Source organism: Pholis gunnellus, assembly GCF_910591455.1.
Source record: "Pholis gunnellus genome assembly, chromosome: 10".
NCBI classification, from domain to species: Eukaryota; Metazoa; Chordata; class Actinopteri; order Perciformes; family Pholidae; genus Pholis; species Pholis gunnellus.
Window position 1 is genome coordinate 19392210 of NC_136537.1, and position 27740 is coordinate 19419949.

Below are 27740 nucleotides of genomic sequence, written 5' to 3' on the forward strand. Positions count from 1 at the left end.
ATACAGCTTACAACCATTTATAAAGCCGTTTGTATCATCTGTCCAGAGTGGATTTAGGGGCTGTTTATGGGAAGATTTACTGAACAAAGACCAGGTGGCTCATTAGCTACCAGAGACTTGGGTTGGTCTCTATAGAGGGGAATCTCTGGGGTGGTCAAGTTTCAGTCCTTATGCTTAAATTTCAACACATGCATCCTTAATCTGTAATGGCCTCATCAGCTATAGTCCAGTTCCCATCACCTGCTGCTCAAATGAGCACCTCCGGGGCCTGTTCCTATAGGTTTGTGTTCGCAGCATGGAGTGAAAAATTACAATGAAACCAAGACTCAACTGTGGTAACAAGCCGAGACTGAGTAATGAGAAGGCCTGTACACATTCATAAAGGTCATGTTCTGGTAGAACTATACTACTCAAACTCATACCATATGCTAATTCAGAGCTTCTGCACCAAGTGAAACTTTAATACCACATAGAGTGCCATTTAAAAATGGTTTACAGTAATACCGACCAAAGTATGAACATCTGATGGAAAACCTGCAGGAACAATGTGGCCTACAATTATTTATTATATCTTGTTTTTCAGTACTTCCCAGCAGTATGGCATTCCCTGATGATATCATTAATTCAATTAACTAGACCTGGACCTTGATGAGCACCAATGGGTTGATTTAAAATTATTTTAAGTTTTTTTGCTAAAATGGACACTCACCCATTATGAAACGAGGCTCCTAGTTTCTGGAGCCAGCAGAAGAGGCACTACAGATACCGGACCGATGGTGCTGAATGAAATGTAAAGGATTAAACAGCGTCCTGCGCTCACACTCTACTGTACAAGAAATCATACTTCTAGTTCATATGTGTCTAATGTCCCCAACATTACATACAGAAACATTTTATAACTCGCATTACTGCCAACAGCAGGCAACTTGAATATAACACTTTTAAATAGGGTTGTATGAGTACTAGTTTGGAGAAGCAGACAAGAGCACCAACACGGTGACGTCAACAATAATGATTTGTATCCACCTAAAACAATCAATATCAGTTAAAGTGTTCGCTATATTTAGAATATTTTCACAGCTGTAGCTTGCTGTCAGAAATGACAGGGAACTGAAGCAGTTATATCCATCTATGCTCTCTTCAAAACCAGACTCCATTGACAAAAAAAATGATTTGACCTCACAGACCATGGGAGTTGATGGTCTACTGCTGCCTCAATCAGTTAGTTTGTTTGTGTGACTTTGGTATGTTAATGGGTTAGTTCAGATTCACTACAGTTGCACAATAAGACAAACTAACCGATCAGTCGACCAGCAACTGACATGTTGGAAGTAAAATAGCTGTTTTTATGAAAGGCGTCTGGTGGCTTTTAAGAGAGCTATTTTAAGTTCCCCATCAGAAAGGGCTGTCTGACAGCAAGGTAAAGCCATGACAATATAATGAATATAGCATACACTTAAACTGAGTTTGATTTTTTTTTTTGCCTCTGGCTGCTGCCAACGACTACAGAGGTATATTGCTTTGCTTCAGCACTGGTACTCCAGTCTGTTTCTTCAAACTGGGGCCGTGTCGACGGCTATCTACTGTAGGTAATACCTCCTACAACCCCACTTTAACATATCCAAACTATCCCTTTAAGACCTGCAGATACTCTGTAATTTATAGAAATGAATACTCCCAAAATATATCACACACAAATCAAGTCAAATCATTTCTTGTTTTCCATTTAGCATTTTTATTTAGAAACACAAAACCTCTGTGGCTGTTTAACATCATCTAAGCATTCTCTTTAACCTGTACATTCTTAATTATTTGGAATGTGTTCTCATCATTTCTAATCAATGAAAGCAGCTTTGAAATGGAGCTTTTATTGTACAAATACATATTTCAGTCAGTGGATAACACATTAAATCATGCCAACATGTACTAGCATGTAGAAACTACTTTGACAAAACTGGTTAAACGTACAATATCGCAGTTGTCTCTAACAATAAACAAACTGTCAAACAGGCTAATAAAGTGAAGATCCTCGTCCTATAAAGCATTTCATGCATCATAGTCTGTTCTTTAACGGACAGCTTAATAAGGCTTTATGTAGAGACCTCTAACAAAATGTTGTACGTTTGACACTCCTGAGTCATATTCACCTACCTTCATCAACACTTGAACAACACAGCATCTCTAACTGGACCAATGTCACACAATGTGAGACTGTAAAGCTTAATAATCAAATTACCACGAAGACTCTACAAAAAAACATCTAGACAACGGATACTGTTTACTTATTTGTATAATCTGACGGATATAAAATGTCAATATTGATTTAAGATTGTAAAATGTAATTATATTTATGTAAAATAACAGGACACGGTTGACGTCACAGCACTGCTAGTGCAAGCCCCTAATTGGCAAATTGAAGAAAGAGATTCATTTCAGTTCACTACGGCATTTCACGCCTATTTCCCTTCTGTTCAACTGAGAAGCACCTCAGACATAAAAGATAATTTGGTTTCACCTCCCTGTTTAACTCTAACAACAAATCCACTTTGGAGTTGGATTTGACGGCTGTAACTAGTTGTATCTTTAGAAATATACTGCAATATATCTAATAATTTAAACAAATGTCTCTAATAGCAATGGCAGAGGAAAATATACTTATATATATATATATAAAAAATATTTTTAATTACCAGAGTGATTACAGTTGTTCTCCTTTAAACAACCAGCTTCATACTAAAACATGAATCAAGTCTTTTTTTAATATGTATTTAAGGTGAATCACAGAAATAAAATGATAGCTGCGCGTAAACTTGGAAAAACAAAAAAAACGAAGGTCCGGTTAACTTTTTGGTAAACCACCCAAGAAACCATTGCTGCTAAATATCCGAACTACAGGCCAAGGCCTCGAAACCACACAGTCTGTTCTTCATCTCATCCGTACAACTGACACACAGGAACACAGAGAACACACTCTGAACACAATCCTGAAAGACGAATACTGACTGAAGGCAATTTTCCATCTTTAAGTGCTGGAGAGGGGTCACTGCACCACACACATGGAGCTGCGCGGGGGGTTGACTGTCCTGGCCACGGTGTCCTGACTGTAGTTCACGATGTCCGCCTTCACCACACGCTGAAATGATGCAACGACGGATACAGACATTGAATTAAAGAGCTGCCCGGACAACACAAACAGTCAAATCATCAATTGTTCTATGAAGAAAAAAAGCTCTATTAACGTCTCCCAAGGCTACAGATAAATTAAGAGTGGGAGAATGTACTATAAATGAGATCAGCTGTTCATTACAGTGAAATAAAGCATGCATTCTAAATTAAGTTTTACTTTATTAAACCAAAAGTTCAGGAAAACACATCTTGGGAAATTTTCTTCTTCGCTTTCTGACGGTTAGCTTAGCATAATGATGGGAATCGGGGCCGAAGCAACTGGCTGTCCAAAAGTAACAAAGTCCTCCTACCAGCACCTCTAAAGTGCACTGATTAACATGTTATGAGTAGTTTGTTTAAACCTGACAAAAACTTTAGTGAGTTACAGTTTTACAGGACATGAAAAAGCAAATAAACATACGCTGAATTATTCCTGTAACTTTCTTTGTACAGGGCTCAAAATCCATGCAGTGATTATAGACACTGATCAGAATATTTGTGGATCTCTGTTCTCATCATGAAGGTTTTTCTCTCTACAGCAGTCAGAGTAACACACATAACTTCTATGATAACACAACAGAGGAGGCGTGATTAGGTTCTATCAGTCTGAGCGGTTTCTCTACTTTTTAAAGGACTCAAATCTGAACCACGGGAGCTAAATACATCTACCTCGACTGTGATGTTTACTACAACTACAGAGCAGCTGTTTTTGCTTCTAAGATCTAACAGAGATCTACTGAAATATATCTGTCTAACTGTGGAGACATACTTCCAACTATTGAACAGAACATATTTTGCTTTGTTGGTTGTTCTCTTGTCTAATTGGGCCTTCATCCTGTGGGTAGTCCACCAGCTCAGCCTTCACAATCATCTGAGCAGGTTCAACACGTCAGGAAAGCAAAAAGACAAAAACAAGGACCAAGATATGGAAGAGGATGATTAGAGTGAGAAGAATGGAGTGCAAAGCCAAACAGGGTGAGGACCATGAATACGAGAGGAGGAGAGGGTTATGGAGAGAGAGAAATGACCATGAAATGTGAGAAACAGACAAAAAACAATGACGCATGACATCAATGTACACAGAAATATTTAAGCCAGAAATAGACTTTCATTTTTGTAATTCAAAATTAAACTATGACCCCAAAAATCTCACGTTTAACTCAAGAGACAAAAAATATATAAACTGTATATAAACAGCCACTTCATCTGACCTCTGTTCAATGTTTCTAACTATCTAACTAACGCTTTACATTGCAGCTGTTGAATTTTAGGGATACATAAGTTTGGGCCTTCAAGTTTAAAGAAACTTACATTTGATCTTAATGGTGCAACTGACTGCTGCATTACCAGCGAATAACAGAGCACATGAATGAATAGCAGGCCCTGGTTGGCTGTCTGATTAACGAGCTGCCGAAGCTTGGTGTCGCAGTCAATGAGTGATCCGTGGCCCCGCTATCTGATCCAACAGACAGAGGACCATGACGGAGAGGGCTGCCAGGCAGATATAATACTGTCAGGGGTTGTGACCCTCGTGTTCAGCTCTCTGAAGCTGACAGCTGATAATGAGGCTTCGCGGGCCCCACGGCTAGACCCAGAACCATGACCTGTTTAAAGTCTCATCTCTATATCCACGACGCAAACCCGGTGTGTCGTTCCTGCACATCTCCGACATTATATGATATTGTCTGTTTAAGAATTTGAACACAGTGGAGTTTAAGATGGAAAATAGACCAAACTGGAACAGAAACAATTCATTTCTTAGTCAATAAACTCAGTCTACAACTGTTTTATTAATACCAAACATTATTGAGTTCCAGCTTCCAAAATGGAAGATGTTGCTACATTTCTGTTTTATATCATTTTAAACTGAATATCTTTGGGTTTTGGACTGTTGCTTTGGCATCACCTTGGGCTCTAGGAATTCTTTATCAAATTATTGTCAAACTAAACGATAATGTGATACTTGGTTGCAGCCGAAGACCAAACCAGCAGATATTCAGTACGTATTAAATGCAGTTTGCGAAAAAACACCTCTAATGCCCTGGAGTCCTAATGTTTCAGATTTCTAAAACATCTCTTTTTACATTTTTCTTCCTTATTCTGCTCTGAGCTGTGGCCACGCATCAGGTTTGTATCTATATATACATTTGTATCTACAAGACACTTGACACACTTCTGTCAACTAGTCTTTTCCCATGAAGAGCATGTTGGGTCCAGCCACTCACCCAGTTTGATTAGCCTGGATTAAAGCACTTTGCTTTATTGACAGAGGTATCAAGGGAGGGGAGGAAGAATAAACTAGATGGACAGCTCCATTAGTCGATGGTCATTTTCAGTGAGTCAGCGGCCGTGTTGGTGATGGGAGAGGGTCTTGAGAATTTGGCCGGTCTGTCCCTTACATGCTCTCCCTTCTCTGGGGGTCCTGACCTCTCTGTAGCCCCCAGGCTCATCAACTACTACCCAGCCAGTGTGGCTCCAAGCAGTCATATCAGACCCAGGATTAATGCTTCTGGGGGAGGTGACCTTGTAAATCCTACAGCTGCCACCATTGGGCACATTGGTCTGGCTGGCAAGCCGAGACCCTGTTTTAGCCCAAAACGGTGGGAGATAAACCAAATAAATCAGACAGACAATCCTAACCTCCTCACCCCTACAACGGCCTACCTTTAACCTCCGACGTCACGCGTTAATGTGGTCAATGTGGGTCTATTTACAGATGGCCAGTGTCAGTGGCAGGTAGATCATCACAGGACGCAGACGTAACAAACTCGTGTTTACACAACAAATGCTCCTTTACAGTGTGGGGTGACCTCCATTGACCTAACACACTCACTGTGACCTCCCTTAAGTTCAGGCACAACATAACACGTAATGTTACGAGAACTCTAAAGCATCTACTTTCACTCATTTACCAATCAATTATAGATTTAAGAAAAGAGTGATCTCTCGACTAGCGCGTTAAGTGCAAAGCAGAGAAAGAAATGTACATGTTCTGTCCACGTTAGGAGCAAATAAACCATTTAAAATGTGTCTTAAAAGCTGCATAGATGGTGTTATTTGAGAAAAAGACCTTGATGCCATTGTGGCTCACCTGGGACTGCTCTATTTCTGCTTTGTTTAGCTTTACACCAAGAATCTCAGCAGCCACTCTCTGGAAACAAAGGTAGACCTGCAGAAAGACAAAACAAAACAGGACAAAGTCAGTGTGATTAAAAGTCTCTCTGTACATCACATTCCTATCGTGACTTATTGAATCAGCTGGTACTAACCGAGTCTCCCGTCTTGGCCGATACAAACTGGCTGACGAGGCTGTTCTCTTGGCAGAAACGCTGGTGTTTGTCAGCCTTCACTGTCCTCATGTGCTCCATGTCGACTGTGGACGAAACGCAGCGTGACATGTGAGAAAATAGATAGATTTATAAGGTGGTTGCACAGCACTCTTGCAGGGTTAACTGTCACGTATCTCAACATAAACAGAAAAGATAACTGTTTACACTCGAGTTAAGATGGAGGGGGATCTGCCTAGTGTAAAAGAATAGGCACGTGCAAACAAAGCATAATTCAATTGTTATGTTGCTTTCAAACGCAGCTGCTAGTTTTATTTGTTAATTTATGGAGGGAGGGGGGGGGTTGAAAGTGTAAATGATGAATTCAGTAGCACCGAGCATCACCAGTCCCAGCTGGTACTGAAGCTCGATGTGACACCTCGGTGTAAGCCTAGTACAGTTGAACCCCGAAGCCATGAACCTCTATTTGACCCGAAACAGACAAACCAGCCCAGCTGTGGAGAAATGTTTAAGATACAAGGCGCGGATGACCGAAGTCTTCAGGCTACACTCACAGTGAGAGCGTAGAGAAAACAGTTTGACATACGAGTGTGCCGGCCTTTAAGGTGAGCACACAGGCCCAAGAACTGGGACTGTCACCTTCCTGCTGATTTACTGTGAGCACACAATGACAGCGCCTTCCTTTTTAGCTATTGTGATGTGCATTCGACTCCTTTGCAGTGATACCGCGCGCTTTGCTTCTCTCCTTCCTCCCTATGGGGTCATGCTGGGGTCGATGAGGAAGGTCACCCGGGGGTCCTCCTGCTGAAAGCAATAGCTTCGCTCTTTATTTCTGGCTTTGTGCGGCAAGGCGGCCACGCCCGGTATCTGGTGCGTACATGTCTATGGTAGCTGGAGGAGGTCAGGCTACTGTACGGTGTTGCGTTTCTCTCTTCCCCCCGAGTTTTTGCTCTTTGTGTGAGGTTTCATTGAAGTTGTCAAGGATTTTCCCCGTTCTCATGCCCCTTAGTGTGTGTGTGTGTGTGTGTGTGTGTGTGTGTGTGTGTGTGTGTGTGTGTGTGTGTGTGTGTGTGTGAGTGGGAGGATGGGGGGGGGGTTAAAGCCAGAAGCAGAGAAAGAGAGAGACAGATAACATAGCGAGGAAGAAATGTAAACAGTGCGCTAATCCTGTATTATTAATACCTCAGTAAGTCATATGACCCAAAAAAGTTAAAGGCCAACATATGAAATACATTTGGAACGAATCATTTTAGACTAGAACAAATATTACCATCATCATAAGTGACATATAAACACAAACCTTTTTGGGCAAGGGAAGACACTTTTACAACTACTCAGTGTCCGGGGCAGACTGTCATGTCTCGGCCTGTACATAAACATAGCTGTCTCATAGGCGTCAGCAGGTTATTTATTTCAGTCATTAACAGCGGAGGTACCCTGCATGCTACTAGAAGTAAACACTGCTAATCCTTTGGATCCTGCACACTTGGGAAAGGTTATCAATCATGTGTCACAGTCAGATTAGCCAACATTAACATAGTGGCTCAGGAGCTGAGGAAGGCACGTTACTGTAAGTTAAAAAAGTGTACAAGTGAGTGAGGGTTTCTGAATCCTGCCTGTGGGTATGTGTGTCAAGGGGAGGGGGAATACAGAACTAGGCCATGAGGAAAACAATAAAACTAGAAGAGGCAAATGTAATTCTGCTTACGCTGCAAAATGCAGGTGAAACAAGTTAATGTCAATTGTTTGCATGCGAGTTGTTTGAGTTGAAACACTTGAAGTTGAAGGGTCAGTTGAAGTTAAAGCACTGAAAGAGTATCGGGTGTATGTTGAAGTGTGAATGCTAAAAAACATTTTAAATTTAAGTTTAAGCACTGAAAGCGGTTGAATTAAAATGTCAATTGAAGTGTAAACAATGACAGCATTTTAGTTTCTTTTAGTTGGTTTATCTGATTTCACTTAAAGTTGCACCACAGATAGTTTAAGTGTGTGCTGTTTAAATAATGGTCAGCTGCTATGTAAGCACTGACAGCGGTTGAATTATCAGTTGAAGCATTTGAGCTGTCGGTTGAAGAGTAAAAAATGAGTCAGTTGATGTTTAGCGGCTGCAGATTATGTTTTTCCCCGTTGTCTTGGAATTTGTAGATGTTCAGATTGCCTTTTTCGTCTAAACACTAGGAGCTCAGAAAAAATAATCTACAATCCCAGGACAACTTTAAAGATCAGCTGATATGAAAGAAAGACCCAGAACATCTAGTAAATGTCTTTGTCGACATATATTCACCGTACACCAATAAGCGTAACAAGACCGTCCTCAGTTTTACGTTGTGTGCTCCTTTAAGTCACAAACTAATACTCCAGGTGGTTCCACATTCTCACACAAAAGATTACTTTTCAGCATGTGGCATCTGTCTGTGTAAAATGAATACAAGACTAATCCCACAGTTTTAGTGTTTTGCTCCATTTGTCTCCCTAATGTACCCATTTCTACTTATCAGGTCAAAACAATCTTCCTGCGATGATCTGGTTTCCCTCCGTTTCTGTCAAACTGTACATCAGCGTAACAATCCCTAGGAAGTGACTGCAAAAATGAAATAAACTGTTTAGGCCTTCGAGCGCACAGAGATAGTGGAAGGGATCATCACTCGCCAAGAGCGATGGCCCTCCCTCGCTCTGGTCACCATCAGTGTTTATTTAAAAGGTCTGCCTGTCGTTGCGGGGAATTACAAGACAACAGTTAGATTAATATCTGGTGAATGAATTAGGCTTTTACCGTAAATAACAGGATTGTTATTGTGGTGACCTATTACATAAATGAGAATAAAACCAAATGAGGAGAAAATATGGATGTTTCTTTCCACAAGTTAGTGTCTGTGGGGATGTCAGCTTAGTTCCTTCATGGAAAGAATCTGCTCACTGGCAAACCTGATTATCCTGAAACCAGACAGACTTGGAGGGAGTCACTAAAGGCTTGAAATTAGTAACGAGGTTGGATTTTGTGAGAATGGATCTGCCCAGAGCATGCTTTAAACCAATACTGTTGCTATATCACCTTCCCTTAATAGAAGAGGAAAGTGCACCAACCGCCAATGACATGAAGTAACAATTAACAATAAATTAACAACAATATTATTTGACGAGGTGACTTGTTTTGTTTCCGGTTCGCAACCTTCACTTCTTCTTCCTCTCTGTTTACTGGCAGATTACAGCCATATGTAGCCTATAGTGTCAACTTCTGACAAACCTACACTGTAGGCTGGTTTATTCACTCTGAAGCACACGGCACTTTCACCGCTCGCTTGCCATCAACATGAGAGGCAATCGAAATACTCCCGATCTCGGATCGTGGACATTTAAAATGTACTTGACAGAAACCTGGTTTCTGTTGGTCGAGAAATGAGTGGCTGAGATGTTGAGGAATCAAAACACACCTGCAGACACACGATCAGAAGCCTTAACTGGGTTTTATGATGTTCCATGTGACTGTCAAACTTACTGACTTAATGACTCTTTTATCCTGTAATTGTCTCTTAGAGAAGTGAGGTACAGTAACAGACCTGTTTCATGACTTTTGCTAAACAACTGCCACCGTGGCAGCAATGCTGCTGACGTTACCTAACATTGGCTACCTTAACCTAGGTAATGAAGTTTTCATCACAAGAATTGTGTTATATCTATTATTACTTTAAATGGGAAAATTTACACCAGAACCAAAAAGGTTACCGGCAAAGTACATTGCATTTCCAGACACACTCTATTGTAATTCTAATTGACGCAGTAACAGGCCAAATGTGGACGATGTGAGAACTCAAGGACGGATGTTTCCTTTACAGTTCACCAACAAGGCAAAACAATAAGCTAACAGCTCCATGTTGGCTAACCAGCTTGACATCCTACACTGCACTGTGTGATCCTCAGTGGGCTTTTTAAAACCACGCTGTGATAACAGAGACACCTACTTACTGTTCTACCGAGTCAGCTGCTGGGGACCAATTGGAACAGTTTACCCAGCGAGCAACAGCCACAGAGTAAGCTTGACATAACACAGTTAATTGCCGACAGCCTCATTTTAAACTAAACAGCAGTTGTACGAGTGTGGAATGTGTGAACTGCGTGTGTGTCTGTGTGTGGTAGTAATGGTGGAGTGTGTGTGTGTTGTCAGAGACTTGGGGCTCTGACAACATATCACATTAAGTGAAAGTTACAGGGTTGAGCCTAATCAACCCCAGGGGAGAACCTATCGCTTCCAACATTACCTCACGCTATGTCTTTAAGACCCTGTTAAGAGGGGTTGCCTCAGTTTCCCCTCGATGGTGATCATGAAACAATTCAGACTGTATAGTGAGAACAGCGATTATCAAACAAAGTCCTACTCCTAATGCAAATTAGGGGCTTTGAGAGTCTCTACTGCTTCACCTTCAAAGTCAAATAACATAAGAATTGTGTCTAACGGTGCTTAAACGTGCTGATGAGTCCTGGTTACCAACATGCATCAGCACAATGTCCTCACTTGTCGGTTGCATCTCTGCAAACGTATTAGAAAGTTCATCTTGCAATCATGATCTCTCCATCAGATCACAAGTCACAATCTGCTGTCCATCCCTAAAGTATGGACTCAAGTGGGAAAGAAGGCGTTTGTCTGCAAAAGGAGTTTGAATTGAGGATTGTGATATCTCTGGCTGTTTTCGAGACTATTTCCCATTCAATGTCACAGTAAATAACTCCGTCATTACTCGTGTCTATTCTTAGATCATTTCAGTCGTCACATTATCTGTTTCCTGAATTCTTACTCTCTCAGCGGGAAGTTATTGCATTGATGTGTGTTGATGGCTGGGTTATGAATACAACTATTCTGCATTGACAGTGTTTTTTAAAACTACATTTTTTTAATGTAGTTTATTTTGTTTTCAACTTAAAAGTATGTTGTAGAATTTTCTTTGTAAACAAGCATGGCTTTTTGTGTGTCCTTTTAAACATTGTGAATACTTTGCCTTCCTTAAAACGTCTACCAAACCTTTTTGCATATTTGGAAACCCGCATTGTTCTCGGTCCTCCTTCTCTATTAGTGCACTGCGACCCTTTAAGGCAACCAACTCTTTATATGCATTAACACCACCCTCGCATTGCCCCTGAGCTCGTGGGACTTCTATGCGTCCCCATGCATGTGCTGATAAAGCACAATATACAAACAATACAATGACGTGTAAATCAAAACGATGCTCACCAGCGTGACCAGTGGTCACAAAGTTTACGTCGCCCACATTACAGTAAAGCATTCAGTCAAAAACTCTGTGTAACACATTTCTCTGGTTGGTGAGTAGGATGTCTTATAAAACAATGCCATCCATCCCACCACCAACCTGAACTTCTAACACTTCTTCAACACTTTATCACAAATTATTATTAAACTGCAGGAGTCTGAAAAAGCAGCTGAATAACGTTCCCTTAAAGTCTGATACGAGGTAGATACGAGGAGACTGTTACTACATTAAAAAGTAAATACAAGTATAATGAATCATTCTGGGTGATGTCTGATTAAATTAGACATTGATTTAACTTTCACAACACAAGTGGCTAGTAAAAAAGAGACTAGTGGAATTTATGTGGAGCTTTTAAATCCTCGGGTCCAACCGGTTTACATGACAAGCTCATAAAAAGTGTTTTGAAATATGAAGGGCGCGATAAGTCTGTACTTGTATTAAACATGCACACCATAATGCAAATGTAAACAATAACTACTTTTCCCCGAAAAAAAAATTGCTGGCTTGTTCCCAGTTTCTTTTTATAGTCATAAAGGATAGTGTCAGAGACAAAGTGTTGTTATCGTTACTCTTAAGACACTATGCAGTCATTCAGAAGTGTAGTAACTTTCATTGGACCTGAACAGTGTCGATTTTGTTTACAGTAGAGGCAATGTTTTTTTCTGAGGGCTGAAACATCGTAATGTAAATACTTGAAACTGAAAATGATTTTAATATGACATTTGGCTTTAACGGATTCTTACAATTGAGGAAATCCTAAATGAATAAATTATAATTCCTGCATAGAATATTTCATCAATCTCTAGCCAATCCTGTACTGCTATTGATGACTTTTACATTTTATAACTAGATCTATGAGAATTCAACCCGTGTTGGAATAATTAGAGATGAATATCAGTATATTAAAGCTTGACGGTAAGCTAATAATATTATCGGGACTTTTCTGGGTGCGGACAGACAGATGAAGTGCTGTTAGTAGCCTGGTGTTGTGGAGGTGAGCGGGGCCCGTGCTGGAGTCCTCGTGGGACTCCTGACAGAGACAGACCGCTCTTTGTGCTGAGGCGCCCCTGCCCCGGTGGCCTGAAACGGGCCGGGACCGTCGGGGGACTCGCTTTCCACTCGGTCAGAAGTGTTCTGTCGACAGCTCATTGATCACAGCTCATCTTGTCATTTGATCGTTCTTCATGAAACGATGTGCAGACACACACACTCGTATGCACACACATGCATCCACACTTTAAGACACAATCAGATACTCCACAGCGGCTAGTAAAACAATGTGGTCTTCCTCTTCGGTCAGGGAGTGTAAAACAGAGAGTGTCCAGCAGTAGCTCCACAGGCAGAGAGAGAGCTGGAGTGCCAGGCTGTCACTGCAACAGTAAAACATGGGGCCGAGGGCCTCGCAGCCCGGGTTAACGGGCTCCCAGGACTCGTGAAAAGCGAACAAAAGGCCCAGCTCTGAGCTGACCACACAAGACGCTGCCCTGGGTTTCACTGGCCATGTCCTCCGAGCTCTCCTGTCGCTGTTAAACTAAGTGGACTTTTATGGGCGAGCTGTAATACGTGCCTCTGTGAGGCGGCAGCATAACTATGAGCTATAATAATTATACGGAGCACAGGGGAGCCTTCGTAATTGTACACATTCGCGTCACTAAAAGTCTATTCATAATTAGAAAGTCTTCCTATGAGCAGTGATGCGTTGGACTGGCCTACATATTCAACTTCAAGCCACAGCAGTGAACCGTAACATGGAACGTGAGTCCAGCTCACGACTGCCTGAGCAAACATCGAACAAGTTAAAAACCTGAAGCGGGAGAAGGGTCCAAAGACAGTGATGTAATATTTAACACCACAAAAAAAAGGGGGAAACTGTGTTGATATTTCACATACATGTATAAAATATGCCTGTGGATCCAGATCAATCGCTTATTTACCCAACCCCGTGTCAGCAAGGCCCCTTCCAGGAATTCCTCCATATCAATGTTGTGAAGCAGAGAAATAAAGTAAAGCCTGAGCGTGATGAGGGTTCCAGGCTGCACTCAGGTCAGGTGGCTAAGCTGTGCTGTGCAACTCAAATGGCCCGTGACTTACCACACAAGAAGGTATGCAAAGACTGATCATCTACTGCATGTGCAACAATATTTGCTTTATGGATGGCTACAATGAATGAGGACTTTCCATGTTTCGACAGGCATGAGAATCAAGAGAGATGAGTGCAGGGCCCAGAGCTGGGTCAAACAGTTGTTACAATTAAATCTTAGCATTCAGTTCATTTAGCAAAGAGCACCAGATTGACACTCGTTGCATTGCTCTGTTTGGGAAACACCACCTAAGTAGGTTTAAACAAACCCAAGAAAGTATTTCTTCATCAACGCCGGACACACGCCTCATTATCTGCAGCTGTGATTTTACACCGACTTATCAGCCGCAGAGTAATACAGCTGTGATTCTTCATTCATCCCTCCGTATGCTGAATCTCTATTTCCCCATCTTCTCCAGACGTACAGAGAGACAGCAGGCTACAGTCAGTGCGGTTACTGAGACAATTTGATACACATGTCTGTCCTGACCCTTTACCTTCCATAAAATGTGAAGAGAAACGGGAAACACTGGATTTGGAGTAAACTGTAAACATTCCAGATCTTTACCGAACCATGCACCATGCCTTACTGGGTCTATATATTGTATATATAATGTTTTACAGTGTCGAACCTGCGGTCGCGCTACCCACAGTGCAAAACAGACACTGCTGACGTGTTCATCCTTTCTATCTGGGGAGGGGTGAGGGTGCAGAGTAAGAGCACTGGGCTTTTGTCCCACCACATGTCTATTGTGGCTAAACCTTTCCCCCGGGGGCAATTAGGACCTTTTAGTTTGTTGTAAGAGGACCTAAGTACGAGTGGGTTGAGCCAGGAAAAACATTTTTGAGCTAAACCAAAAACAGAAGCGCATTGAGCTCCTCGGCACTCCTGGACTTCTGAGCATCTCTCTATTAAGAAATGTGCAGGCCTGCACTGAACAGACAGGAACTGTGGCAGCTTTACAGGGGCAGGGAGGTGACGGGGGTGAGAGAGCTGGGGAGGGGGGAAGGCTTCAACTCCACCCGAGGCCCTGCCAAGATGGCAAATGACTCAAGACCAACAATGTTGGTGGCAAGGTCACGCTTCACGAGAATCGAGAGTTAGGGGAGATCCATGTTTCACTTTAACTTTCACATGGCTGGGTGGAAAACTGGGGAGAGTGAAGTGTGACGGGTAACGGGTATGCGGTGAGATCTGCCATAGCGTGCCGAAAGCAAACACGCATGTTGTTTAACACAACAGAGACATGGAGCCAATGAAAAGACATTACTGTAAGCAAGGGCACCTTCAGCAGAAGTGTTAGTCTACACGTGTGAGAGATAAGCGTTCAGAGTAGGTCTAAGTATGTGATTGAAAGAGTTCATGTTTGCACAGGGATGAAAATGAATGTGTAAGTGTGTTTGAGAGATGGCCCAAGATAGGTAGAAAGAAAGGGGGGAAACTAAACAAAGCGGAAGAGAAAGGCAGGTATGACATAATGAGTGTACAAATACAAGAACAAATTCTCTTCATGCGGGAACCTTATCTCCCTGCAGAAGGGAACGTTTCCCATGGCAGGCCTGAGTGGATCGGCAGTGAACAGTGTTAGAACCTCTGAGCAAAAAGCCATGAGTGATGAGGAGGGGTTAAGAGAACTGAACCCATTTAAGTCACCCAAATAAGGGCTGCACAATCCCATGATGGATGCTCTGGAGTTCCTGAGGGAGAGAGCGCTAGCGATGGGAAGGGTGATGGGTGGGGAGCGAGCGGGGGTCCTGCGATCCCCACTTAATAAAAACAAATTGGTTTGATAAACGACGCAGTCTTAATGTCCACAAAGAAATATGTGCACTAATATTGAGAGGTAACATAAGCCATTTTAAAATGCTGATGGTCCCATTCATTGATATCTGGACATTAAAACACACAAAAAGATGCAAAATATGGATCAGGACTGCTAACAGTGCCATGTATTTAATATCAGACAATCTGTGATCCGGAAGGCAAACAGTCGTCAGTCCAAACGCAGCTGTTGTTAAGCAAAGAGCTAAATAATTCATCGTTTGGAGACCTTTCAAAATACAGTTATTAGTCTACTAAAAATGAAACACTCAAGTGGTGGAGTAGATGACGGCGCAACACGCCAACATTTCTCTTGAGAGGTTCCTGTGTACCATACGGTGTTACACTGGGCTGCGCTGTAATAAACAGTTATAGTATGTTTAGACAGACCAAGGGCTTAGCATTCTTCCATTACCCATGTGTTCTCCACAAGTGTGTCGCTTTGCACAAATGCGTGTTTCTCTGTGAGTTTTTCTGTGCATGTGTTCATGCACTTGCATAAATAATTGTGTGCCCTCAATAAAACATTTCATTGGCTTCCTCTCTGAATTGTTACAAGTGGTGCCATTATTTAACACAAGGCTCTGGGCAGCGTGCGGAGGGCATGGGGGTGCAGCGTAGTGCCGCTTAACAAGCACACTTAACCCCAGCCGGCCATGCTAAGCTGAAGAAAGGAAAGGCTGTTCCCCAGCAGTGACATGGCACAGGAGGGCAGTCAGGCCAGGGTAAGGAGAGGAGGGGACAGCATCATTAATGAACCAGTCTGGTCCATAGGCTCATTTACCGTACACCGGGTAAAGAAGACAGTGTTCAAATTAAACTAGAAGGCAGGCACAGGGTAATTCAGGAGATTTAAACTCGATGTATACGGTAGCACATGTACTGTTAATAAGCCAAACAGAGTCACATTTGATTGTAGCTTCCTTGTTGACTTATGTTAAAGAGAAAATTTAAAATGTTATAATACTGTAACAGGTCTTTTAATACATGGAGAAAAATGTTCAGCTGCTCTAAAGTAAGTACTACTGCGCACATGACATCTAGAGCTAGTTCTGACCTTAAGTTTATCTAACTGGAAACACTACAAATCTCCCCTAAGACGAGCCCTCACAGAGACATAAATCTGTGTTTTTATAAGCTCCTTGTTATGTCTGTACTTCTATTTTGGTTGTCACAAACATGTTGCCTCACTCAGTCCAACATCATGGGAACCATTGAAGGGAAATCTAAACTCTGCTCCCGAAAATATGCCGTGTATTCATATGTTCAGCTTATTGTTTATGTGTGTTCATTTTGGAGAAAGTGCTACAGTACTTAAAAAGGTTAGAAAAAAGGATTGAGAGACGAGAAAAGTAAAACAAAAATGGAAGTGTGGACATTTCAAGCAAGATAGCAAGACTAACTCTCTTCAAGCGCCATGAAAAAAAGTAGTCCATGCGAGGGTTGAGGGATTCATAAAGTCTCGTAAGGTAATTGATTGCTCCTCGTGGGGCAATCTGTGTGGGATTTTGTTTTCTTTTTTTTCAGCCTGTAGGACCAGAAAAAACACACATGGGCCATTCTCAGCAATAGAGCCATTAGGGGGAGACTGACTGTGCGAGTGTGGGGGTGAGGAGCCTGACAGCGGGATGGACACTACTTAAATATTACAGTACACACGCTCACCCATACACCCAAAACCTAGCCTAAATACAGAGGCGCCCACCGTTAAAGCCAGGGCATTAGGAGATGCAACGGATGCGAAGACAAGAGAATCTGCTCCAGACAGGCGAATTAAACCGTGACCTATGGTCCCCGTTGAGTAACATTAGCGAGAGCTTCCTGTGTGCAGGCACCACTCTGTTGACCGTTCATCATCGCCCGGGAAGGTGGACAGTCACCATTACACACACACACGCTGACGCCTCACTTTACAATAACACGGCGGCAGCCATGACTCCACATCTGTCAAGGGGATGTTTAAAAAGAGTCATCATTATTACTCTTTATTCTGGAGGTGGGTGGATGGGCGCAGGCTGATAGGAGGAGACCCGTCTGGTTAACGTCGAGTTCCTTTCCTTAACCGACGACTCGGGACAGGAGCGCAGGCTGGAGGGGGGGGAAGGGGGGGAGGGGGGGGGCAGACGGGCACTGACTGGGAGAGAAAAGGTGGGGCTCAGATAAGCGGTGCCCTAGGTCCGTTGGCCCAGGGATCTTAAATCATCGTCAGTCACTCCCCAGAGTTCACAAACATCAGCATTCCCATCGCTCCAAAACCTCACTCTCTTATCAACTGGCTTATCACACCGATCAGTTATCTGGTGCTCTAACAAACACGTCTGCTACCATCAAACACGCACTCCTCCACACACAAACACGCAAAAACAAAAAATGGGTCAGGGTGAAATGAATAGAGAAGAACTCCATCTATTAAATATAAGAGAGCCTGATTTCATTTGCAGCTATTTACTAGAAATGAAAATAGAACAATTTCCAAACTTGATTGACTACACAACTATGTTTTTTAAAGTACTGTATGTGTGTTAATGTCTGCGTATTTCTCACTTTTATTCCCAATCAGCGAGACAACCGGCTGGGTATCACATTCCTCGTTGGCCTTCTTCACCATGCTGAACCAATCCTCCAGGTTCTCAAAGCTCTGGTAGTTGGTGATATCGTAAACCAGGAGAACCCCCTGCGTTGGAAAAACACAAAGAACAACACAGTCCTCAGACGTTGATTTGAGCAGCTCACCTTTCCATTTCCTGGATGTGAGTACACGGCTTCATTTCTCATTTTCATCCATTTGGACTTGAGTAACATTGAGGGAGCAACGGAACAGTAGGTGGCACTGCATCTCTTCCTAGAGTAGGGGACGGACTCAAATAGAAGGGGACACACTCTGAGGTAGGTTCAGTATTATTATGATCCAGGTAAGGAGATTTCTGTGTGTGGTTTGTGCATTAACAGAACTTAGATTTGTAAGAATTCAGTGCAGAGTAGAGGTGAGGTTTGGTCATCTATCTGAGCTAACGAGCGAAGGCTGTCTGCCTAAAGACATTCTCCTCCTCAACACTGTATTCACTGCAGAAACACGCGTGCAACAACACCAGACCCATGTTTGAGCAAACACTGAGGCCAGAGGAAGCTGTTTACATAGACACATAAATTAATCAAAGAGTAAACAGAGATACAAGAGCGGTTGGCATAAATCAAGATGAATAATCACACAGGTAAACTCCCTGCTATCACTGCTTAAAGGTTTTCTGGGGCTGGAAATTAAACGTAAGCCACGGTAATCGTCTCTACTTTTACTGCATGACGCAACACGACTGAAGGGGAGTCTGTTGCTTTTTGTTCGGGGGCGGACACGCGCTGTCACAACACACAGGGTCTGTGACGACAGCTCAGGCCTCTGACAATTACTGCGAGTCTCTCCGAACAGCCATGATTGATTACAGGACGCACAGTGCTGAACAATAGGTGTGGAGGTTCCACACACAGCGCCCACGAGAAACTAAGCAAGGTGTCGTAATATGGCAGTGTACGAACATATTGCTTGTGAAGGAAGGAGACAAATGTTCTTGTGCTGCAATACGGATCTCAGATTAGACTAAACGTGGCGTTTAAGAAGGTCTCTTCAAACCAGAGACATCCTGGAGGTGACAGGTGGCGCTCGTCTGTAGCAACACGGCTACTTGTGGACGCTGATGTTACTGACACATGTATAACTGGTACGCGCCGATACAAACGTTTGCACAGAGCTCGGCTGTCATTTTAATCAACACAGGACAAGCATTAAGTGAGAGTAAATGGATCAATTAGTAGCCTACAGTAGTTTGTCCTACACTCCTTCATGTATGAGCTGAGTGCTATCAGATACTTGGCATTCAATACAAAAATAAACTATTTGGCAGCAACAAAAACATACATGTTTAGGAATGTAGTTTTTGAATAGTTGTAGTATTGATCTACAGTGTGCAGTGTTTTCAACATTTGTTCAGTCCGACACAAAACATCCAACTGTAACTGTGTAAAAGTAGAGATGCATTGATTTGTAAAGCTCTGTTGACTTCCTGTGCTCACTGTGAATCCAAAGGACTTCTTATGATTTGGCTGCAGAGGGAGTGGGAGCTCTGAATGAAGCTGTAATAATAAGTCTGAACAGAGTCACCAAGACTAGAAATGAATTCTCTCGTGCTCCCTCTCGTAGCTCTCTCGTGCTCCCTGTAGCTTTGTCACAATCATCTGTGTGTGTGTGCGCGTGCGCGTGCGTGTGCGTGTGCGTGTGCTTACATGAGCTCCGTATACATATTTATCCAGCATTTTCCCGCCCAACGATTGGCCTCCAATGTCCCACACCTGCAATGTCACATTCAAGTTGCCTACAGAGGAGAAAGGAGACAGAAACACCAACAATATCAAAATAAATGACATTTAACTGACAATTAGGCATAGATGTTTCAGAGTAAAGAGTGAAAATACTTTTGTCGGCTTAACAATTACGTTTTAAAAAGAGCAACAACGATAATGTTGCAACTTGTGGGTTTCTATTCTGGACGCGTTAATCATTAACTTATTTGTTTTAACAAAGCTCATAATCGGGAGGAAATAACGAGTCAGCTGTAACTGGACCCTGTATTCTGGGTGAGCGATTTCTAAAATTAAAGTCCACGTTGTTGATATACATAATGGAAACAATAAATCAGCAATTAATCTTTCATGCTAAGCGCTGTTGCTTGGCAGGTCACCCACACCTCACATCCAAGAATATTCAGCCCAGATATTGAGGGGGATGAATAGGTACGCATACCCTCTAATTTAAATATTCTCAATACCCTGGAAGAAACAAAAAAAAGACTTCTTAGAGCTGTTTGCATGGTGCCATATCCTGCCAAGTTGGGCAAGTGAGGAGAATTATGTGCTGTTAAGGAAAATAGCAATAATTAAACACAAAATGAGAGGAAAAGAAGACTCTTGTCTTTATGCCTGTGGAAAGAGAAAGAAGGAGTGAATGAGAGGGAGAGAGAGAAACAGAGAGAAAGAGAGAGAAAGACGGGCACAAAAACCAAATCCAAATAAATATTTTCTTCCTCTGGAAAATGAAAGGGGTGGTTGAAAAAAAAAAAAAGAGGAGGGAGGACCAGACAGCGAGGAGTTTATGTTGGTGTGATGAGGGCTCGGCGCTGGGCTGGAGCGGCGATGGGGAGCAGAGCGTACTCTGTGGACACGGCTGGACGACTCAACCCCTTCATAAGTCCCCTTTTTAAAGCGAGGAAAGGAAATGCTGAGGTTCACAGTCAATACATCCAGACTATACAGTGTCAATGTAAAGCTACATTGAGGAGTGCAATGAATAACGCTCCCTCGGTGTTATTAAGAGCCATCCCCACCCATCCACCGTGCCTGGACACTAGCTTTATTTATGTTTCAAAGATTCACGCTGACTCAACAGTTCTGACATTTTTCTGCTTATGCCTGGCAAGAAGTAGAAACTGCGATAGTGAGTTCAATGGATGAAACTTAAACTGATAAGGTCAGGAAAGAGAATTTATGAAGTAAACTCCACCTCTAGTCAATCCCCTTCACCGCCTGTGCCTCATTGGTTTGGCAGAGACATCTGGAAGAGGTATTGTTATAAAAAGCACACACAGAGGAGGCTGTTGTGTGCCAGTCGGCCTCGCCTCACCTCTCCCAGCGTTGGAAAAATGTACATTAAGTTTGACAAGCTGGGCCTTCATGGCTATAGGCTACTCTCCCCCCTGCTGCAAAAGACCCTTACAGCCCCATAGAGACCCGGAGAGCCGAACAACCTCTCCAATACAAGGCAAGGTGGGGGTCCTAACGAAGTTTGGGACCACCCAGCTCGCGGAGCCACCCTCCTCTTCATCAGCTCATCAACACCCAATTCCCCAGAAAAATGGGCCATTTAACAACTTCGGTACTGGGCCCGGTGTTGTTGCTGCCCCAGTGATACAGATGTATGTACACACTATGTTTAAACATAGGTTACAGTTCAACACTGGAGAGTTCAGTGAATATTTCGGGACAGAAACTTACTGGAAAGTGAAGTCAAACGATTAACAGCATTTGTCCGAGTTCGTATTAAAAGGTTTTGAGCCCAGCCTGTGCTTATGGTTGGCTCTTTTCATCCTGACTCCACCACAGCATTTTTGGGGGTTTAGTTCTCCTAAGTCTCATAAGCTGAAACTGACACAAAATCAAAATAGAATCCTTCGGCCAACTCACAAATCAGCATAACTTTTACTTTTAGCACTTAATTTGCCCTCGCTTAATGTTGTTTTATTAGTAATGAAAGAATGGAGCCACTTTGCAGACTTCTGGAGCTTAGGCCTTGGCAGAGTTTTAGAAATGCCATTTAAAATGCAGAAAATCCCCATTTCACATGGTAGGAAGTAAAAATGGAGTGCTTTCGTCTAAATATAGCATCAGTCAATAAACATTTTACAGATCTGAGGGGGATACAGAGTGTGGCTTTATTTCTGAGGGTTTAACATAAACAAACAAGAACATGAATGTTTTATGTGGTGCAGGACAACGATCGGTTGAGCGTGGGGATCAGCGATATGGATATAAAATGTTAATGTGTTTACTCTGTACGGTGCCCACAGAATTATGAGCAAGGCTCGCCCGTTTGGACATAAGCTGTCCATTGGCCTTGTGGAGTCCAGTGCTGTTTGCTCTGGAGAGAAGAGCTTTCAGAGTGAATAAGCCTGAGAAGTGGCAGACACTCTACAATGAGGAGCTACCAGAAAAGACACATTCAGCTCCCGGGTTAACCTGAAGAACAAACTCTGCCTGGAAATGGTCGGACAAGAAAATATGAGCAGTGCCAGAAAGTATGTGAAGTAAAAATATGACAGGAAGTGATGGCGGAACAACAGGCCTCTTTGTTAGACTTTCAATTAACATGGATAATGTAAAGTAGACACAAACATCCAAACCGTAAGGTCCATATTAGAGCACAACAGTAAAGTCAGTGCAACTACGATCTTTTCCAAATACTACCGTATTTTATTGAATTAACAAGTCTGCTTTAACGTGCTTGTGCAACACGCGTGTCCTCGCTGAGTCTCAACAAGCGAGCACTCCCTAAAGATTATGAAGGTGTCTCACCTGGAAGGCTTATTCTCTTCAGAAAGAAATCCAGGCCGATGGTTTGTTTGTACTGCTTCCCAAAGGCCTCCTGTGCAAATCTGGTGGCGAGTGATGTCTGAAACGGAGAGACAAAGCGAGAGACGCGGTGAACGAGGACCAGAGAACCTCTGCAGCAATCAACACGGCTAAAAATATGTTTTTAAAAGAAAATGCTTTCAGGATGAAGGAGAAACCTTGATTCAGTCCATAATAAGCAATATTCACACATATATGCATAACCAAGTCAAAATCACAGCATGGCTCAGGGCAAAATGCAAGATAGTGCAAAACTCCGTCCAGAGAAAATACACAGTATATTAAAGAACTTCCTGAAAAAGTCATATTCCGGTGGTGAGCAGAAGTAGAAGAACTTTGATTTAATTTACACTGACTAAATGCCAAAGTAAGCTTTTTACAATATTCCATTTCATATTTCTAAAACTACAAAAGGTACAACTTATCATATCACAACATATCCACAATAGCGTGGAGCCAGAACTCTTCGGCGACCTGACGTATATGACTTGTAGGACGTTTCATTTCATTATTACAAATCCATTTTAAGCACCTTCAAAAACCTTGTGATTGACTGAAAGGTACGCTGATGTAACTGTCTGCCTCCTCCCTGCCATCTCACTACTCAGCCACAGTTGTGACACTGAAAATCAACGGGAATCACAAAAACAGGTGTCGGACTATGTCATGTCTACAGACTGCAGACCTAATAATTGCCCACAAATTATAAAACCCCATCACTGTCACTGCTGTGTTTGAGGAGGGAAAAGAAAAAAATAGCATGTTAGGGGCTCCCCTGAAATCCATGAGAATTCATAACTTGGCTTGACATGCCAAGTTAAATTCATTTTGATGGATGAGGATAGGGAAAAAATGAAGTGCTGAATGTCTATTAGCTATCTTTAGAGCTGTGTGCTTACATAAACACAACAGAGAAGTGAAGCTATGGGATTCCCTGAGTGTTCATGTGGCAGCAAATGCATTTTAATGTGGTACTTGCCACTCACTGAGGGTTAGAGGATTTAAATCTAAACTCTTTATTTCAATCCACTGAGCTTTCACTTGAGCCTATGTCCTTATCTACCTCCATTCAGGCTCAAGAAGTGAAGGTTTAGCCAAATAATGTTTCAAATAAGACTGGAAGTTTCAGGGTTTACCCGAATCTTCCTCAAGTAAATTGGAGTCTATTTTTCTTTCTTTAGGTACTGATAGGTCATTGTGGATGCCACCTTTATGCTTGGATTTTGAAATGAAATATTGTAATTAAACCTATTAAATGTGTAATCCTGTCCTTAGCCAGTCATTTTCTTGATGCAGAATTAAGTTTTATTCAACTGATTGTTTTAAAAGTTCACTAACCTACAGACCTTTTTAGTCTCCGCCTGCGGAGCATGTCACGGGATCAAGAGTGACTGAAAAATTACTAGAGGTGACTGACGCAACAAGGAGAAAATCGTCCATTTAAGTAGCCCAAACAATCACTGACAACACAGGAATAACAAGCTTGGACAGCAAAAATGTATTCCACATGCTGCCGTTGGCCTGGTCGGCCATTTGTCTTGGCATTCCAGTAGCTTGGCTCGCGTCCCTCAACGTAGTCCTTTTTTTCCAACGTACAATTGGAACTAACCAGCGAATGTAAAAGCTGGCGTAATCCTGACACTCAAACAGAGAACAGCACAGGGTCACCAGTGATACCAATGCCGGGAAATGGGGGAAGTTTCCTGAAACAAGAAACTGGGAGAGAGAAAAAAAAGATGGCAAGCTGACTATGTCCATGTGATGCAACTCAGCTGAGAGATGCACTGCATTTTTGCAGCATTGCATCAAAACTGGCCTCTTCATTCTGCTTAAACAGTTAGGACAGATATAAATGTTGGTATTCTGATGAAGAGTTTGACTGTAAATAACCTTGCTGGGAAGCAGCACCCATTCATGCAGAGGACCTGCACCTAAAGCTCCTTTTCAGAGAGCAAGTATTCAGAAAAACTCAGTGGCTTCTAACTTCGGTTAAAAAATAGACCTGTGTGTGAATTTAGGCCCAGCACCTTACGAGCCTGGCTAAATGCGAGAGTCCATATTTGAAAAACATCGTGCTTCCCCACATCTCCCTATATTTCTGAATGGACAACCGACCACAAGCAAAAATACCACCGAAACGGCTGTCCAAGAAAAACTGATCCAATTGCAATTTGCTCAGCAAATTGACATTAATAAGGGGGGAAACGGCATTCAAGATGTCAGTCAGTGGTGCCTACTCAAAATGGGGGGCAGGGCCGCCGTTTTCTGCCCAAAACAGACAAGCAGGTAAGTCATTCAGACAGTGACGAGCTGACACCTGGCAGCGGTGGGAGGAGGGTTATTAATGTAGCGTATCTACTGGGAACTGAGTTGTGTGTGTTCTCTGCCCCCCCATTTCCCCCCCACCCCAAAAAAAGAAAATGTCTACTCTCCAGAATGAGGACATTCATTTTTCTCATCGGGTCTGACCATTACTGCTACATTCATTTTCTTTCTCCCAGAGGGAAAGTGAGATTAGTTACGAAAGGGGATGTGTAGCTGAAAAGCACTTGACGTCCCCGCCTTACATTCACATTAATTCATACGAGGATTCGAGATGCAGTGAAGAAGAACCGTCGCTGGATTGTCATGACTAGTTGGTGTGACTAGGAAAATATTCCACTGGTGTGGGGGTAAATTAGGCCTTTTTAATCTACATCTTCACTATATCAACATACTGAATGATTCAGTCGAGTAGTTTTGAAAAGGGAACAGGAGAGAGAGAGAGAGACAATACACTGAGGAAAGGTACATTTGTTTACAGTTCAGACATTCATACAACTATTCCTCACACATGATTATTTGATATTTTATTCTGCCACATGAGAAAACAGAGACATTTCTCATGTGGGTTGTTCAGACATGGGGCCTCACTCTGGAGCCAAATGTATATGAGGGTCCTTAGCCGGCAGGAAAGAGGTACACTGATGGAAAACAACCACCGGCTGCAAGAGCCAGGCTAAGAAACTGTCACACTGTATAATACTGCACAGCACAGTGTTTTATTATGGGTTCACCGATCAGTAGCTGCAGCAATAAAGTGTACTGTGAATCATCCAGCTATTCAAATCAATTAATAGACACATTTTATCTTTAAAAACTACTTTAAAATGGAAAATTTACTGTGATGTAATGCGGTTTACTCCATATTTAAATGAGCTGGTTTGAAGAGAATAAAATAACAATAACAACAACAATATAATATCTTCAAAGTGTAAGCCAATGTTCTCAGTTAGTATAAAGCACCACCAGCACATAATCTGCAATAATCAATAGCACATGCAATGGTTATTAAAGACTGGGCAGAGCTATCGGTTTGGAACAATGGATTAGTGCCAAATTTAAATCCATAATGCTATCTTTGAAACGGGATCACAACCACACGTGTCCATCAACTTTGTTTTTTACAGAAGAACTTTAGAAAAATATGTTTACATTGTTATTTTGCCTAAGAGCAGTTATTGTACTGCATGATTTGTATGTCTAGTAGCATCTAACTTTACTTTAGCATGTAGTCATAAATGTGTGATTAATACTGGGTTACTTAGGTTGCTATTTTCAGTCCACGATGTCATTTTAGAAACCATTCCTTCACATCCATTATCTAACGTATTTTGGCATTCAGTAAACTAGCCATCTCTAACTGACTGGGATGAACACTCTTGTCTTTAACCTGAGATCAGTATGAAAGGGCAACTTTTGTCCTCACAATCTCACTTCTTGAGTCTGGATGTCTCCTCCTGTAGGTTACAGCTGAAATAACCAACCGACCTGTTAGATTACAAGAGGTCGACAACATAGGAAGTCCTTCACACAATTATTTACTGTTCAAAGATATGTTTTATGTATGATTAGCACACAATAATCCGTAACTGTTAAATGACCATTTTCACAAAAGGATACATCATTACTCCATGTTTTACAATATGGTCAGAAGAAATACTGCCAACTTCTCTTTGCTTGTACCTTGTGCTATTAACAACTGTTATATTATTCTACATAAAGGGTGAACTGTTGATCGTGATAAACTTCTACTACTAAAAGGGAAAATGTACTATCATATGTATTTTACATTGAACTAACATCAATGCTTTTTGGGCAGTAGAGACAGTATTTACATGCAACTGTCTCCCAAATCTGGATATCAGGATATATATATATATACATATCCTGATATCCAATTATTAATGTATTCATTTTATGTTCTCTGTAATACTGTAACATTTTAATATTATATAGATGGAGGCTTCAAATAAGCCCAGTTGGCTTTTTGTCTCTTCCTGCACTGTGATATTCATTTATCTCTGTTGTGTTTGTTAATATGTTTATAAACTAATTTCACTTCATATCGTGACGTTAAATACAACGTATATATTTCGTGTTGTTTTCCTTATAACACGTCTTATAACACGTTTTCCTTATAACACGTCTGCTATACATAAGACAAAGCTAAAACGTGTGACTATGGCATATACATAACTCAGTGTTAGCTTATTATGTTTTCGTTAGCCTTTGGATGTTGTTAGCATTTAGCAAACTAAGCTACATTGGCGTCGCGGTCACCATGGTGACTGGGAAGCCAGAGCAGCGTCACGATGAGTAACGTAAACAGCAGAACGCTGACGTGCATTAACAAACCGTCCGTTTTGATTTTAGACTTAAAAAGACGTGTCTTTTTTTAAGTTGTACGTCTGTCTCTGCGATGGTTTCTCACCTTTCCACACGCACCGTCTCCAATCACTACGATTTTAAGCTGCCGGTCCTGGCTGTCCTCCTCCGAGTCCGACATGACGCTAGAATGTGCGCCGACTGTATCAGCGCAGAAAACCGAAAACAACAACAACAAAACAAGTCCCGTGTTGTCTGAATGTAGTTATCGGGCTAATCACAGATGGATTAAACGGGTGTTGAGC

At 42.1% G+C, this 27740-nt stretch overlaps 1 protein-coding gene across 1 annotated transcript; it reads right to left on the reverse strand.

Annotated features, from left to right (window-relative positions):
• Positions 1–1759: 1759 nt before the first annotated feature.
• Positions 1760–27740, reverse strand: rab28 (RAB28, member RAS oncogene family). The gene is made up of 7 exons (XM_079167173.1): positions 27542–27740; positions 22732–22828; positions 19891–19979; positions 18160–18289; positions 6435–6538; positions 6257–6334; positions 1760–3133 (listed from the first exon to the last, which is right to left on the reverse strand). The coding sequence occupies exons 1-7, from the start codon at positions 27614–27616 to the stop codon at positions 3041–3043; spliced, it is 666 nt and encodes a 221-aa protein (XP_079023299.1). The 5' UTR covers positions 27617–27740; the 3' UTR covers positions 1760–3040.